A 16,288-nucleotide genomic window follows, 5' to 3' on the forward strand; every position below is an offset into this window, starting at 1 on the left:
ATGATAGGTGCAGGGGAGGCTGTAAGGTCGGGTGTAACCAAAATGCTGTAAGTAAGGTGCTTTAAGAAGAGGTGATAGCCTGAACAAGGTTGAACTTGACCCCAGATGTGGTTTTGAACAGTCAGAAGGATATCCTGATTTTGTTAACCCTTTCTTTCAGAGATTAAGAGACAAATTACATTTTGCTATGGCTTTCAGATTAAATCCCATTTAATGGAGACTGTTTTATTTTGTCCTATTGTAACCGCTCCCTAGAGTTTCTCTGGGGTAGTTAGCTTAGAGGAAGTGAATTGGTACCTCAGCCAGCTAATTTTTCCTATAAAGAAAAATAAAGTATTGATATCCCTTAAATATGAGTAACAATTAATAGAAGGTGAATTTAGTACATTTTTAAACAACTGAGTTATTTAATAGGCATAAGTGAATATTACAAGAAAAATAACAGTATTTAATCTTACCTTATTTTTTTAGGATAAAGCCCCCCCTCAAGGGGGTTGCTCAGTAAATAGCTCAACTTTGCTTCTGATCTGTATCAAAACTCTCAAGTTAAAAACTCTTAGTACCTTTCCTTCTCCTTGTGACAGCCTGTTTGCTATATTAATAAACTTACCTTGGACTGTTGTAATTCTGAAACCTCATAGCACCTGTGTTCTCTTTGTTGGAAGATCAGCACTTTCATTCCTTGTATTTCTCAGTACTGAGCTGCCCTTTGTGATTTCTGCCTTATGTAAATTAAGTAGGGGGAAAAAAAGAAAAAAAAAAAAAGATTATGTAGATACATGTTATCTTTTTCTCTCTAGCAAGATTTTCTCCCTAACCTCAGCATTCAGGACTCACTGCCTTCTAAAGTGTTAGCCTTCCTTACTTAATACAAAATTTACATTTTAAATGTTGCTATTTCAGGATCTGCTTCAACATTTTGCAGTTTGCTCTTGCCAAAGACTTTCTCAGAAAGGAGGCCAAACATTTTGCTACTGCTGCATATTTCAGAATCCAATTGAGTAGAACAGTTTCTAAACAGAGGCAGTCTAATTTTTTCCTCATGCTTGAATTCTATGTAGATATTTCTTCCAGTGGTATAAAGGAAATTACAATATTAGTACTAGTGTACATATAAGAAACTGAGATGGGTAAAATTGTTTTTTCTTGTTAACCAAAGGAAGTGTGATCTGGCCATCCTGGAATCTGGTTCTTGATTTGTTCCTTATTTTGTGTTTCTTTTCTTTGTAGAAGTTCAAAATAAATGTGATTTCTGCTGTCTTTTTCTTCAGTATCACATATTGTCCTGAAAATCTTTACCTCAAAAGCTGATTTTAAAGAGTCTTTGAACTGAATGTAAAGCGAACTAGATGCCTTTGAATGTCTTAAATCCTACTCTTTCATTTGACATAAATTTGGAAGTGGTATAGCCAAAAGAACGATGAATTTGTCTGTCTGTACTTGTCATTGCTACTACCAGCTGGGATATCTTGTAGCTGTGTTAAAGACTCACTCTCCAAAGCAGATAAGCTTCTGTTGCCAACTACTTATCCATTCTTATCTAGAACATAATGTAGAGGGAGCACATTCAGTACTAGGTCTACAGTATTTCTCTCTGCTATTTTAAGCAGGCATATGTCATTTTGTCCAGTTCAATGCTAGGTACTTTTTCAAGACTAATTATTTTAGTAAGTTTTAGGACACACTGTTGTATCTCTTTGCAATCTTAATGCTCTGAAAAGGAAAATATTACTGATTCATTATTCTACCCAATATAGATTTTGAGCAGTTTTATTGTTTTGTTTTGGGAAAGAGTTTTTATAGATTTCCATCTACTGATAGCCCTTCACAGTTTCTGAGATGGTTTTCATATTTCATAAGTCTCCTATTGATACTATAGCAAATTATCGTAAATTTAATGGTTTAAGACATCCTACAGTTCTATAGCTTGGAATTCCAATAAATCAGGAGCTAAAATCAGGCATTGCTGGGGCTGTGTTCCTTTCTGGAGGCCCCAAAAAGAACCTATTTCCTTGCCTTTTCCACCTTTTAGGGGCTGCCCACACTGCTTGGCTTGTGGTCTCTTGCCTCTGCCTTCAAAGCCAGCAATAACAGGTTAGTCCTCTCCACATCAGTTACTGCAGCCTTCTTTCTTCCCTGTTCCACAGTTAAGGACCCTTGTCCTTGGGCCCACCTGGATAATGCAGGATAATCTCCCTACTTTCGGGTCAGCTGGCTCTCAACCTTAATTCCATCACTTCTCTAATTCTCCTTTGTCATATAAGATAATGCATTTACAGGTTCCAGGGAGTTTTAGTACATTAACATCTTTTGGGGCCCATTATTCTCTCTACTGCAGTTATGGTCTGCTTTCATGAAACAAAACAAATCTTAGTCCTTTATTTATCCACGCTTTTGTTTTCATCATAGTATGTGTATCTTACATCTTTTTTAGTCTAATTACTACTTTTGCATGAATAAGAATTGGTGGGGTAAAACTTGGAAAATCTCTCAAAACTAAAATTCCAAGTGTACTCTGCCTAATGAAGAACAAAATGTGCAAAACTAAATGTCCATACACCCCCACTCCACTTAGGCCATCTGTGGGTAGAAAGCAGCATGTCTTTGACCTTTTTAAGTTTTTAAATAAAAAGTTCTTAAGTGTGTAAATTTACAGGATTGGAATAGGTTCATTGAGCTTTTCGCATACTAGTACGAGAATGGGTAGAATAAGATTGTGTTCCTGGGTTTATTAGGAAATGTATCTGCTCTGAGAAACTTTCCTTGACTTCTAATCTAATGGACAATTAATCTTCCTCTTGCTATTTCTTGAACCTAAAATTTGAGGGTTCTTTAAGCTATTAAAATCTTAAAGAGAATCATTAATGTTTTGGGAGAAAATCCCAAAAGAGAAGGCAGGGGTCCAGGAAGTTAATCATCTATGGTGGAAGAATTCCTTGTTGTAATGAATTAAAATATCAGGTAGGGAGGAATCCTTTTATATACATTAAACTTTTTTTTTAATAGTTGCTCCTGTTTTGCTGTTAGTCTAACATTCTTATGAAACATTTTTTTTTCCTGATAGTAATGATAAGTTTGCTCAAAACAGAACCAAATGCTGACAAGGGGAATTCTTTGGCAGTATTTTGGTATGATTTTAGCTCCACCTGAAAAGTTCATGAACATTTTGTTATTAAATTGGGCTTAAATTAGCTAAGCTTTTTTTTTTTTTTAAGATTTTATTTATTTATTTGACAGACAGAGATCAAAAGTAGGCAGAGAGGCAGTCAGAGAGAGAGGAAGGGAAGCAATGCAAGCTCCCTGTCGAGCAGAAAACCCAGTGCAGGGCTCGATCCCAGAACCCCGGGATCATGACCTGAACCAAAGGCAGAAGCTTTAACCCACTGAGCTACCCAAGTGCCCCAAATAAGCTAAGCATTTTAAACTGCCTACTTACATATAAGCCTGCTTACTTACCTATATTGTATCAGTCGGACACTAGTAACTGTCATATAAGCCTGATGCTAGGAACTTCATCATAGTATATAATTTCATATTATAAACAACTCAATATTATTGTCCTAATTATAAACAACTTGACATTATTGTTCTAATATGGATTATTTGAAGATCAAAGTTACAAATGTAACAATTTAATTTGTTAAATATCTTTCGGTATCCCATTAATTGACTCAGAGGTGCCTTGCAATAGTATGTAAAGCCTATCATCAAAAGCAGAGTTTTATAACTTTGCTTGTAATCTTCACCATAATCTTCAGCCACTTCTACCACATCACACATACCCGCCAAAGACAGATCAAGAGAATGGGAAAAGTTGGCTCTTTTAAAATCTTTGATCTTTCCCAAATTCTATATATATGAACTGTCAAATGTATGTATGATTTTATTTGCCCTTTGACATGTATATTTATTTAGCAGATAGGAGAACCCACCAGAAGTTAATCTTATAGTTAATTTTTATTACTTGGGATTTCGTCCTCATTTAACACTGTTTAATTTTTAAATGATGTTTAATTGTAATTCTGAAAGGTGAACTTACGATGTTTCTTCTTTCAGACAGTCTTTATCTCTTACAAGGTTCAGTTGTGGCGGATCACGACTACATTGGATTGCCTGAAATTCCAGTTGGAGCATACCAAGCAAATATTCTGGTAGAAGATGCAACTATTGGCGTAGTTGATAATGAATTACTCACATCAAGCAAAGATCGTGAACTGTTAGAGTTTAGAAATGCCAAAATCTCTCCATTGATAGAAGATCATAGTACTCTTGAAAAGCAGACTTTCAGTCTGTTGGACTCTTCAAACCAAGTCCTTGAGTACTTAAGTTAGTAAATATCAAAACTCATGTAAAGTGATTGTTTAAGAAGTATAACTCCTTGAATCTTTATCTTTTCCACTTAAAAAAAGTTGTATAGAAGTGTCTTGCCATTATCTGAATGACTAAATCCTGAAGGTTTATTTTATAACTGTTAATTTATCTAAACTTGTGTCATGTTTAAGTGTCAGTACATATATATAAAGGCAAAGGAAGCATATAATATATGAAACCCACTTTCTCTTATGAGAATAGAATAAGCAAAGTATGATTGCTTCTTACGAAGGAAACTAAATTCCAGCTCAAGACTGTCAGATCTTTCTCTGGTGTTGGTACCATGTTTTCAGTTTACAGTTTTTTTTGGATTATTTCTCCCCTTTAAAAAACAAGTTTGAACTACCTAGAATGGGCTTAATAAATATTTATTCAACTGTAACAGTGAATTAAGTGAAGTTTGTTTCTGTGTCATTGGAACTTTCAAAAATAATATTGTAGGAAAGAATTTAGAGTTGTTTAATGGGCTCTTATAGGATATTGATAATTTCACCTTTTAGGCTCAGAATTTGCATCTGAATCTATATATTGGTTTGAAAACATTTGTGCATTTCCATAAAACATACTAAAGTCAAAAGTACCCATTAATAAAACTTTTCTGCCTGTCTTAAGTAAATACTAATGATAAAATAGTATCAGAGGTTTTAAACTATAAGCTCTATGATATTTATAACTTTATTCAACAAATATTTGTTAGAAAGCACTTTGAAGAATACTGTGAGAAAATTAAAGGATGAGTTAGATGTGTATCTTATCTTCATAAGAGGCTTACAGTCTGGTAAGGATTATAGGCCAATACAAGCCATGTATAACACAAGTTACAAATTACATGCTAAATTCCATTAGAGAAGTACAAATAATACACCTAGGGAGTCAAAAAAGAGAGAAGTTATTTCTAGATAGAAATCTTGGGTTTATGCTTAGAAGGATTAGAAGGATCATTTGAGTTTGACCTTGAAGAATGCACAGGATGTGATGAGAGGGTCCAAAAGAATTAAAGGAAGAAAAATGAACAGACAGAACAAGTATTGTAGTGATTCACAGAAAGCTTTTTGTTGTCTGCAGTGCCTCAGGTGTAAGGTGACATAATAAGGTATGGGAAAATAAAGCTGAAAAGGGAAGTAGGAAAGCTAGTGGAGGGCTTCGAATACTGTTAAGGATTGAGTTGTATACCTCCAAATTCCTGTGTTGAAGTCCTATACTCTGGTACTTCAGAATGTAACTTCATTTGGAAATAGAGTTATTGCAGATGTAAACATTAGTTAAGATGAGGTCATATTGCAGTAGAATGAGGTCTTAATCTACTATGACTGATGTCCTTATAAAAGGAAGAAGTTTAGGCATAGACTCAAGGATAGTGCCATGTGAAGAAGGCAGAGATTTGGGTGATTCTTCTATAAGCCAAGGAATGCCAAAGATTACCATTAAATCACCTAGAACTAAGGAAGAGGCATAGAAAGAGATTCTTCCTACAGCCCTCAGAAGGAATCATCCCTGTCAACATCTTTATATCAGATTTGTAGCTTCCAGAACTGGTGAGGCAATAAATAACCTTTTTTATAAGCAACCAAGTTTGTGGTACTTTGTTTTGGCAGCCCTAGCAAAGTAATACAATACCTAGCTACCTTTTTTTTTTTTTTTTTTAATTTTCTGAGGATTTTTTAAAGTTTGTGTTTGGATTTTGAGTTGGTTTTTTACTTCTTCTTTTGTTTTGTTTAATATAAACTCTACATACAACATAAGGCTTAATTAAACTCAGTACCCCAAATGAAGAGAGTCCAGTGCTCCTCCAACTGAGACTCTGTTGAAGGTTTTTGTATAGGGAAGTGTCACGATCAGAACTACATTTTAGGGAGTTTAATCTGGCAGCTAGTACGTTAGAGGAAGAGAGAAGAAAAGAATGGGCATTCGTCATTGATAATGATTTTGCAGTGATGATGAGTAATGGGAACCTAAGCTATGCTGGTAGCATTCATTATTCATGAATAGAGCATAGCTTAAGATCTATAGAATATCTCACATTTTATGTATCAACCATACTGAATAGTGATAGGATACCGAAAATGGAGACCTGAGATACTGCAATTACTCATTTAAGAAGAAAGATTATGTTTAATATAGGCTAGAGGGTAAACGATTGGAGGGAAAAAATACCAATCTGGAGCTTTATCTTATACCATAGACCAAGTAAATTCCAGGTAGGATTCTAAAAGGAAACCTTAGAGCATAGTTGTCCCAAATAGTGATACCTGTTCCCATCAACAGATCAAAAGTTCATGATGGAGTCATATTGGACCCTCTATGGTAAATATAATTGGTTAAGTGTCTTTAGCTCAAATGAAGTAACTTTCCTTCAATAGTCATCTCATTCAAAATCAGCCTCTTTTTCATTATAAGGGGGTGATTAGTAATGAGTCATTTTATAATTACAATTTCTAAGCACTGTAAAAAAAATCCGCTTTAAGTAGTTTCTGATGAAACAGATCTTTATCCTGTGTGCATGGATCATGGTAGACTCTTAGTAACTAAACATAATGAAACTTTTATTTCTTAACCACATTCTTAATGGTTGGTTCCATTTGTATCCTCCAAGATGCAGGCTGATAGAGCCTCACCTGTGGAATACACCAGCCACCGTGGCAAGGGGACAGGGTGGTGAACCCAGCACTAACTCTGGAAAAGACTTGCTATCACATTATATACAACCTTCCTACTCAAATTGCAGTGGTCAAATCTTGTCATACTCTGCTAACGGGTACAGGTGGCAGTGGTACAAAGGATTAAAGTTAGTGATGTTAGTTGCATAACTGAAGATACTAAAATCCAATGAATTGTGCACTATAAAAGGGTGAATTTTATGATATGAGTTACATCTCAATAAAATTATTATAAAGAGTCTAAACCAGAATTTAAAATAAATGTCACATAGCCACACCTAACACCAAAGGATAGGTTAAGTACAGTCCTCCTATATTCCTGGAAGGAGAAAAACCAAAATAGTGACAGATAACTATAATAGCTGCTGTACTTACCTTTGTTTACAAATTCTGTTGTAGGCCATTTTGATGAATAATTTTTAAATCCTGATAGCCAATACAAGCTATTCAAATAGGCTGCTGATTTTGTTATTGAAATCTTGGGATTCTAAAGTAGGAATTCCAAGTACAGATTATAAGTAAGCAAATACACACACAACAATCAACAAGTTATGTATACACGCAGTCTTGTCTCTAATGTTTGCAGGGCTCTGTCAGTGAAAATGGAGGTCCACATACCGTTTACCTAAATAATCAGAAGTTACAAATCACACTAACAAACTGTTCCTACCTTGACAAACATGCCTTCTTAAGGTTCCCAGAATTCTTGGACTCCTCAAGCCCTGCACTAATGTGTGGCAAAACAGAGAGAGATGGACTCAGAGAGCCCTCTGTCCCAGTGCCATCTTCTCCCAAGGACAACCCACCTAGCTCCTGCAGATGCACTGCTTGAGTAGTCCTGACCTTTGGTATGTGCTCTCCAGCTTCACCTGCCCTTCTGAGACAGACCAGGAAGGCCTTGGAAGGGGTTCTCCAGGTGAAGAGGGGCATGTCCCTGGGTTCTGTCATCTTCTCACCCTGCAGGGAGAGACATATGCTAGAGTGGAACAGATCCTAGCCCTCAAGCAAATCCCTCTTGCCTGGATTTCAGGGTGGTTTTTCTGTAAGTCTATAATAAAATTTTGATAGAATTCCAGAAATGTCTCTATGAGGTTTTGTATGCCACCTTGTGGTATTTTTAGGAATACTTAAAAACATGATATAGTAGAAAATGGAGATCCTGAGCTACAATACAAGAGAAATATATTTTAAATGAGAAGAATATCTTGGCTTGAAAAGTTATTTTTAAATATCACTATTAACATTTACAGTGTAAAATTTTATGTGACTGTCTAAAAATAACTCACTGAGATTTATAAAAGAAAACTTATTACATATTTAGCTATGGGATTCATTCATACATGCAAAAAAGATATGTATTAAATGCTTGCTCTGCTCCAAGTACTGTTCTGGTACTAAGGTTATATTAGTGGGAAACAAAAATCCCTACACTCCTAAAGCTTATGTTCCAATTGGATAGTAAAGTAGTACCTACAGTTCTTAATGAATACATTACTTACGTTCAATCTTAAAATCTCATTGGTAGCCTTTTGCACAGACATTTTGTTCAGATCCCTACGTTAAGCCTTGAAAAAGAAGTAAGTATTCTCTTCTGCTTATGTTTGACTAGATAGAAAGTTGTAACTGTGTTTTGTTCACATGTCTAAAAAGGGCTGGGCCACTTCCAATGGGCATTTCTAACCAGTATAATTAGTAATTAAAAAAAGAAATTAAGCATTTAAAAAGCAAACTTCTTTCAAACTTTCATTTTCTACAAGTGCATTTATTATTCAGTGGGAAATGCTAGCCTTGTGCAGTGTTAACAATTAATGTTAAGCAGGCAAAGATCAATTCCGTGCCATCAAATTAAAAAGTACCTAAACTGGTAGCTTGCCCGGAGTGTGAGGCCCAGGCAAAATGACTCTTTTGCTTCCTCTAATCAATCCTTCAGTGTTCTCCTCACCCCCTTTCTTCCTTATTCCCATTAATAGTACTTCCTTTGTGCACCCAGCCACAACTTGTTTAGAAGTTAAGTGGCACTGGGCCCAGGGGACTTGCCGTATCTGACCACCTCACTGTTCAGACTTTGAAGGTCTTGTGAGGAGCACACAGGAGAGCCTTGGCTGGTGGGTAGTTGGAGGAGACCAGATAGTCAATGACAACTTTGTTCCTCTCCCCTGTATCCCAAGGAAGCCTCTGTTAGTTCTGAAAGTCTCAGGAATTGAAGTGGAGAATCAGGAGAAACTAAAGGAAAGGGGGTCTGACTTTAATCCTTCCCCTGTACCACTTTCATATAGTGATGGAGGAAAAAGACTAGATGGAATAGTTCTCCTCCAATACCACATTTTTCTATTGCATCATAATACAAAATCTATAGTCTCAGCTTCTGAGCAGTGTTTTGTTCTGGGTTTTTCTCTATTTATTTAGAATTTCATCCTTACAAATATATATACATATATTACTCATTTTTTCAATTTTATGTGGTAAATAGTGATAAAATGATCATAGTGATGGTTTATGTGACTTGATCATAGCTAGAAGTAAATCAGTGGCAAATCTGCCTAGGCTTTCAGAATAAGACTTAGAGTCAGACCTCTGTTAAGCCATACCCAACTATGTTAAATAATCACTAATTTTACCTAGGGTAATTAATACGGTTTGAAGAGGTAATGGCTTCTATTTATGTAATGTAAAAAAACAAAACAAAACCTAAAGTGCAGAAAAAATATATATTAAAAACTCATAATTTTTTTTAAAAATTTAAAAAGAATAAAAACTCTCAGGTCATGATCCCAGCATCCCAGGATCTAGCCCTGCATTAAGCCCCCACACTGGGCTCTCTGCTCAGCAGGGAGCTTCCTTCTACCTCTCCCTCTGCCTGTCACTCCCCCTGTTTGTGCTCTCTCTCTCTGTCAAATAAATAAAACCTTAAAAAAAAATGTACAGAGGACTCAATTACACATTTCTCCAAAGAAGATCTACAAATGGTCAGAAAGCACAGGAAACTATGCTCAGTATCATTAGTACTTGGGGAAAAGCAAATCAAAACCACAATGAGATACCACTTCACATCTAGAACGGCTGCACTATTTTTTAATGGAAAACAGCAAGTATTGATGAGAATGTAGACAAATTGGAACCCTTGTACATTGCTGATAGGAATGTAAAATGGTTCAGTTAATTAAGGAAAGAGTTCGGCTGTTCTTCAAAGAGATAAAATTACTGTATGTACCAGTAACTTCACTCCTGGGTATATACTCAAAGGAACTAAAAGCTGGGACTGGAAGAGATATTTGAACACCAGTGTTTATTGCAGCATTATTCACAGTGGCCAAAAGGTGGAAACAGCACAAGTGTCCATCAGCAAGTGAATGGATAAACAAAATGCAGTATATACCTACAATGGAATATTATTTAGCCATCAAAAGGAATGAAGTTCTGAATAATGCTACGTCATTGACTGTTGAAGGCATTATTCTAAATGAAATAAGCCAAACAAAAAGGACAAATATTGTATGATTTCACCTGATGAAATTTAAGAATGGGCAAATTTATAGAGACAGTAGATTAGTAGTTACTAGGGCCAAGGGGAGTGGGAAAGAGAGTTAATGGTTATTGATTACAAAGTTACTGTTTGAAGTGATGAAAACATGTTGGAAATAGGCAGTGGTAATGGTTGCACAGCACTGTGAATACAATTAATGTCAATGAATGGTAGATTTCAAGTGGTTAAAATGGCAACTTCTATATTATATATATTTTACTATAATTTACCATCAAGTGAGTAACATAATGTGCCAAAAACTGTTACGGTATTCACTTCAACTGGGTAAATTATATGCTGTGTGAATTATATCTCAGATAAGCTGTTTAAAATTTGTAGAATGCAGCTCAGATTGTCCTTAGAGGAAAATTTATGACTTATGTGCTTATATTGGGAAAAAAAAATAAGGGTTATAAAGTAATGAGTTAATGTAATTTAATGTGATCTAAACAGAACAAGTGAATGCGCCTAAAGAAAATGGAATGATTGAAATCATGAGAGTAATGGAAATTAATGGAATAGAAAATGAACAGGGGTGCCTGGGTGGCTCAGTGGGTTAAGCCGCTGCCTTCAGCTCAGGAATAGAAAATGAACATATAATGACATGAACTGAGGCAAAATTTAGCAATTCTACTAAGAAAAACCTAGGGAATTTATAAATAAACAATACTGTGAGGTAAAAAGGGTCAGGACCTGATATGAGACATATATTTAAAAGATAGAAGATATTACAACTTTGTTTCAATAAACTTGAAACATTAAAATGGATAAATTCTAAAAAAATTTAACTGACAGTGATTTAAAAAAAAAATAAGCCAGATGATTTTGCCAAACATAAAAGAACACATACTATTACATCTTACACAAACTATTCAGTCTAGAAACAGAATACTCCTTCAGTCTTGATATGAGGGTGACATAACTGTAATAATCAAAATCTGAAAAGGACAGAATGAAAAAGGAAAATAACAAGTTATTCTCCCATAAATACAAATGTGGCAATTGATAAATCACTGAACTCTACCTCTGAAATTAATAATGTACTACATGTTAATTAATTGATTAAATAAAATAAAAATTTAAAAATAAATACAAATACAAACACAAAAAAGAATAAAAAACAAACTGAATACAGTGACCTATAACAATATGCATTATGAGCAATTGAGTAGTAGATCCCAAAAATTAAAGGTTGATTTAGAAAAGCAATTTGGATAATTAATAGCTACATTTCTAAGAGACACGGCAAGAAAGAGATGAAACACAAAAAACAGCTATAACTGAAAGAAATTTAAGGAAAAGTTTAAAGAAGGATTAATGGAACCAGTGAGGGATAGTTGGACATCCCTTTGATGACCAGTAGGAGCCAGAAACCTCTAGGAATGAAAGCGCAAGAAGAGGAAATGCTTAGTGAGAGATGGAGTTATGGAAGAGGGTTTAACCATCAGTATTTGTAGCCATAGAAGAATGTGTCTACTGCCAGAACCTCTGGTCAGTGCTGTGACCAATGGGGGCTCCCTATTTCCACTCATTTGTCAGCCTCCAGGAAAAGCAAGTGGCAAGGAAGCTTCAGGATGCAAGCAGTAAAAATAAGCCTTGTAGGCAATGGAGCAGTAAATGACAAGGAGCGGATTTGGGGTGTTCACTCTGAGAATAGCCAGTTAAACAAAAAGATCAGAAGTAAAAAGGAAACTTGTATAATCATCTAGTTGGCAAACTTGTGCCAAAGGCTAATTAGATAGTAAGCATTTTTAGCTTTGCTGGCCATAGAACTACACATTTTTGCCATTGTAGTGTGAAAGCAGCCATGTGTACTAAACAGGTATGTGTAGCTGTTTTCCAATAAAGCTTTATTTTTTTAAAATGTGGGAAGGATTTGGCCTTTGAGGACACTAGTTTTTAGACCCTGGATCTAGTAGATGCAGAAAAAAATATTCACTGAATATTAACAACCATTTGAAATTTAAAACAACAAGAGCAACAGGAAACTCTTGGCAAACTCAAAAGAGCATTTCCTTATCCTGATACAGTATATGTTATTAAGAAAAAATCCTATAGTAAGCTTTATACTTACTGAGGAAAACATTGAAAGTATTCTCCTTAAGATCATGAACAAGACAGGTGTCACTGCTATTGTATTAGGTGCTCTAGCCAATATATTAGGACAAGAAAAAAGAAAAGTCGTAAGGATTACGAGAAAAACTAGTCATTTGCAATAGAAATTATTATCCATATAAATCAATATGAAAAAGATAATCCAATGCAAAAATGGGCAAAAGTCTTGAACAAGTACTTCATAGGAGAGAAAAGTGAACATGAATAGCACCTACAGATATCTTTTGTTTGCCCCTACATACCAACTTTACATTCTTTTCCTGTGATCTGTCCAGGATCCTGGCTTGGCAGAGTTCCCATTCCCTTTGACTTCCAGTTGGATTTAGCCAATGAAGCTTCCTGACAATAGAACGGAAGGAGGGAGGAGAATGAAGTTGAGATATTCTCCTTGATCCCTTCCTCACTCTAGCTATTTCTTTTAGCCAAAGTTTCCTGCTTTGTAAGAACTATTCTAGGTTTTCAGTAACCTTTTCCTCTTCTTGTCCTTTTGGGTTTAGGGTGGAAACAACACTATTGTGGACAGACTGGGTTCTCCTACACTCCATGTACATCTTTGTACTTAGTTCCTTTGATTATCTAACTTGTCATTTGTTCCCTGTTGGAATCCTGATACAGCCAATCGACATACTAAAAGATGCTCAACCTCATTAATAGCCAGAAAAAAATGCAGATCAAAACCCTTATTAAAGATGATTTAAAACTACCATATTGGGAATAATTAAAAATATCAACAAGGATGTAGAGGAGATAATACAGTTATACATAGTTGGTGAGTGTATCAATTGACACAACTATTTTGGAAAAATAGTTTAGCTTTATGTCGCAAAGCAAAGCTGAAGATGCAGCAAGTCTATAATCCAGCAATTTTGAACCAGGAGCTATGTTCATTAAGGGAATGCAGTATTTTAATGGTAACCCTGCCAGTATCTTTATCTAAAGGCCTGTTGCCATTTTTGTCCTTTCTGAAAACTTTGTCGCCGAGAAAGGCGGGATTACACTTTTCTCTTTCAGATGGAGTTGGTGTAGTGTATTCTTGGTTATCGAAATACTTATAGTTTGGGGACTTTGAAATGGTAAATATTCATGGTGTGTAAAAAAGCATGATACATAACTACGATCCTAATTACATTAAAATGCTTACTTTTGTAGATACACACATGGGACCTAGAAGTCAAACTGTAAACTGCTTGTGATTATGGATGACTTTGTTCTTTGCTTCTTGTGTTTTTCAGTTTCCTTTTATGCACATGTTAACTTTTAAAAAATAAATTTTTTAAAACCAAAAAAAAAAGAATGTTTATAAGAGGATTTTTTTCATAATAACAAAACATTGGAAACACCATAGATTTCCATCAATAGAATTGATAAATTGTGACATATTTGTACAGTAGAATGCTAAATGCAATGAAAATGAGTAGGTTAAAGCTACATAAAAAGAAAGCATGGATGAAATCAGAAACATCATAGGGAGCAGAAAGATCAGCTTAACAGGAAAAGATGACAAATTCTGAATAGAATGAGAAAAGGAGCCATGTGTATACCTAGTGGAAGAGCATTCCAGAGAGAAGAAATAACAAGTGAAAAATGTAGTGTTTCTGTGTCTGGCATTTTGAGGAATAAGAAGGGGTCCAGGAGACCTAGAATGGAATAAGGGGGAGTATAGCAGGAGACCACAGAGGCTAGGGGGTGAAATAAATTGTGTCCAGCCATGTAGGTCATTGTATGGACTCTGTTTTTAGTTTAATATGGGAGCTCACTGGAAGTGTTTGAGAAAAGAGACATGATCTGACTTATTATTTTTGTTTTAGATAATCACTCTGCAAACTGGAATAGGAATGGTCAGAAGAAGCACACTGGCACACTGGTTACGAGGCTGTTGTGGTAATTCAGGGGAGAGATGACGGCCCGGATAGCAGCGGAGGCAATGAGAAATGGTTAGTATTGGTTATATTTTAAAGGTAAACAGGATTTGCTGACACCAGAGATAGCTTTTAGAGGAAGAGAGGAATCTATGAGGACTCTAAACTTTTTAGGCTTGCAGGACTAGAAGCACGGAGATGAAGAAGACTAGGAAGAACAGGTTTGGGGAAGAAAAGAGAAGTTCAGTTTGAAAGTGTTGAGTTTGAGATGCTTATTATACGTTGAGTAGATCCACTGGGTAGATATTTGGATATGAATCTGGAGTCCTGGGGATAAGAATTCAGCATTCACTTATGCACAGTTTGGAACTCTCCAGAATGAAACTTTAATTAATATGTGTCCCTTTGGAGAGGCCAAGACATTCTCTTTGCTACAGAGATCTGTACTTGCTATTGACCTGCCACATTTCTTGTTAATCTTGGCTGAGGTAGTGATCCAAGACATCTGGTGACTGATTATACATAGTCTGTGGCATTATTTATATTACCTGGCCAATCGAACAGATGCTCAAGCAAGGTTTCTAGCTTTATGAATGATGGCAGCAGAGCATTTGGCCCCCTTCCGCCTTTCGATGGGTATACCAGATGTGAACATCACATTTAAGGGACTACAAACAAAGCCTGCAAGTTCTCAAGAATCTCATTCTCATCTGCCAATAGAAACCTAATGAGATAGAACATTAGTCTTTGCAGTAACATATTATTTTGTAATCACATAGCACTTGGTCTTTGCTAAGGAATTTACAATCCAGTGTAATTTATATAGAATATCAATTTCCTATTTTTACCTCAATTTTCAATTTGAAAATTGGAGACAGAACCTTTTTTTTTTCCAGAATAAGAATCAGAAATTCTTAGGAATATGTCCTATCCTACCTCACAAACTTGAAGTTATTAGCCTTCATCCTTAATCTTCCTTTGAATCCCAGTCAGTTCATAATAGAACCTGAAAGTCTTAGCATAGTATGTATTTTACTAAGATACCTGAATTGCCAAGATCATTGGGATACAGAGCTTTTCTGAAACAATATGGTATTTCAGTTCACTCAGACAGGAAGCTGTGTTTGGCTCCAGTGGTAAAGAATTTTATTCCAACTGTGTTGAAAGACTGGTCATGTACAAGTAGGGAAGACAGAATGGGCACTGAAGGTAGTGAAGGAGGAGAAAGCTGAATGTTTTCTGTTCTCCTCCCACACAGTTCATTTCTTTCCATAGCTAGCTTCTCATCTCTCCCCTCTGGGAGACTTTTCAGGTTTTGAATGTCACAGACTTGGGCCCCCTGAGCTGTGGAATCCAAAGTAGTCAGTAAATGTACCTGACAGTGAGATGGAGGGCAGGAGGGTACAGCAAGAGGACGTCACCAGGTAGAGAAACTGTGCTGTGGAATGCAGACTTCCACACACAACAAAAATGTTCTCATATCTGTAGGTCTTTACCTAAGCAAGGAAAGCAGTGTTGCAGGACACCCTGGGGAAGAGTAGACAGCTGGCCTAAGCAGGACAGCTATAGGGCATTTTCACAAGTGTGAAGCTAGAGAATTCATCAGTGAGGCCCCTGGTAGGGGTAGGAATGATTCATTATTTGAAGGAGATGTGACTCAGTTTTGGAAGATACAAAGCGATTTCTACATGGCCCGACTGTGACTAGGAGTTTTCAGGCTTTGAGGATGGTCTTTGTTTACCAGTTTTGAATATAATTCTGTG

The 16,288-nt window shown here is 35.9% G+C and overlaps 1 protein-coding gene and 1 long non-coding RNA gene across 3 annotated transcripts in view; one reads left to right on the forward strand and one right to left on the reverse strand.

The window, feature by feature from the left end:
* GIN1 (gypsy retrotransposon integrase 1) overlaps nt 1-4,740 on the forward strand; it is a 25,879-nt gene extending 21,139 nt beyond the window's left edge. For both annotated transcript variants that reach the window (XM_044264701.1, XM_044264709.1), the window contains one exon: nt 4,057-4,740. In XM_044264701.1, the coding sequence (XP_044120636.1) occupies nt 4,057-4,331 (275 nt within the window). In that variant the 3' untranslated portion in view covers nt 4,332-4,740. The remainder of the gene's footprint in view (nt 1-4,056) is intronic.
* Nucleotides 1-7,852, reverse strand: part of LOC122917182 — a 13,664-nt gene extending 5,812 nt beyond the window's left edge. The window contains exons 1-2 of the long non-coding RNA XR_006386360.1: nt 7,699-7,852; nt 611-722 (exon numbers count right to left, since the gene is read on the reverse strand). This is a non-coding gene — a long non-coding RNA (uncharacterized LOC122917182). The remainder of the gene's footprint in view (nt 1-610; nt 723-7,698) is intronic.
* Nucleotides 7,853-16,288: the final 8,436 nt, after the last annotated feature.

The sequence above is a fragment of the Neovison vison genome, chromosome 1 (genome assembly GCF_020171115.1).
Source record: "Neovison vison isolate M4711 chromosome 1, ASM_NN_V1, whole genome shotgun sequence".
Taxonomy (NCBI): domain Eukaryota; kingdom Metazoa; phylum Chordata; class Mammalia; order Carnivora; family Mustelidae; genus Neogale; species Neogale vison.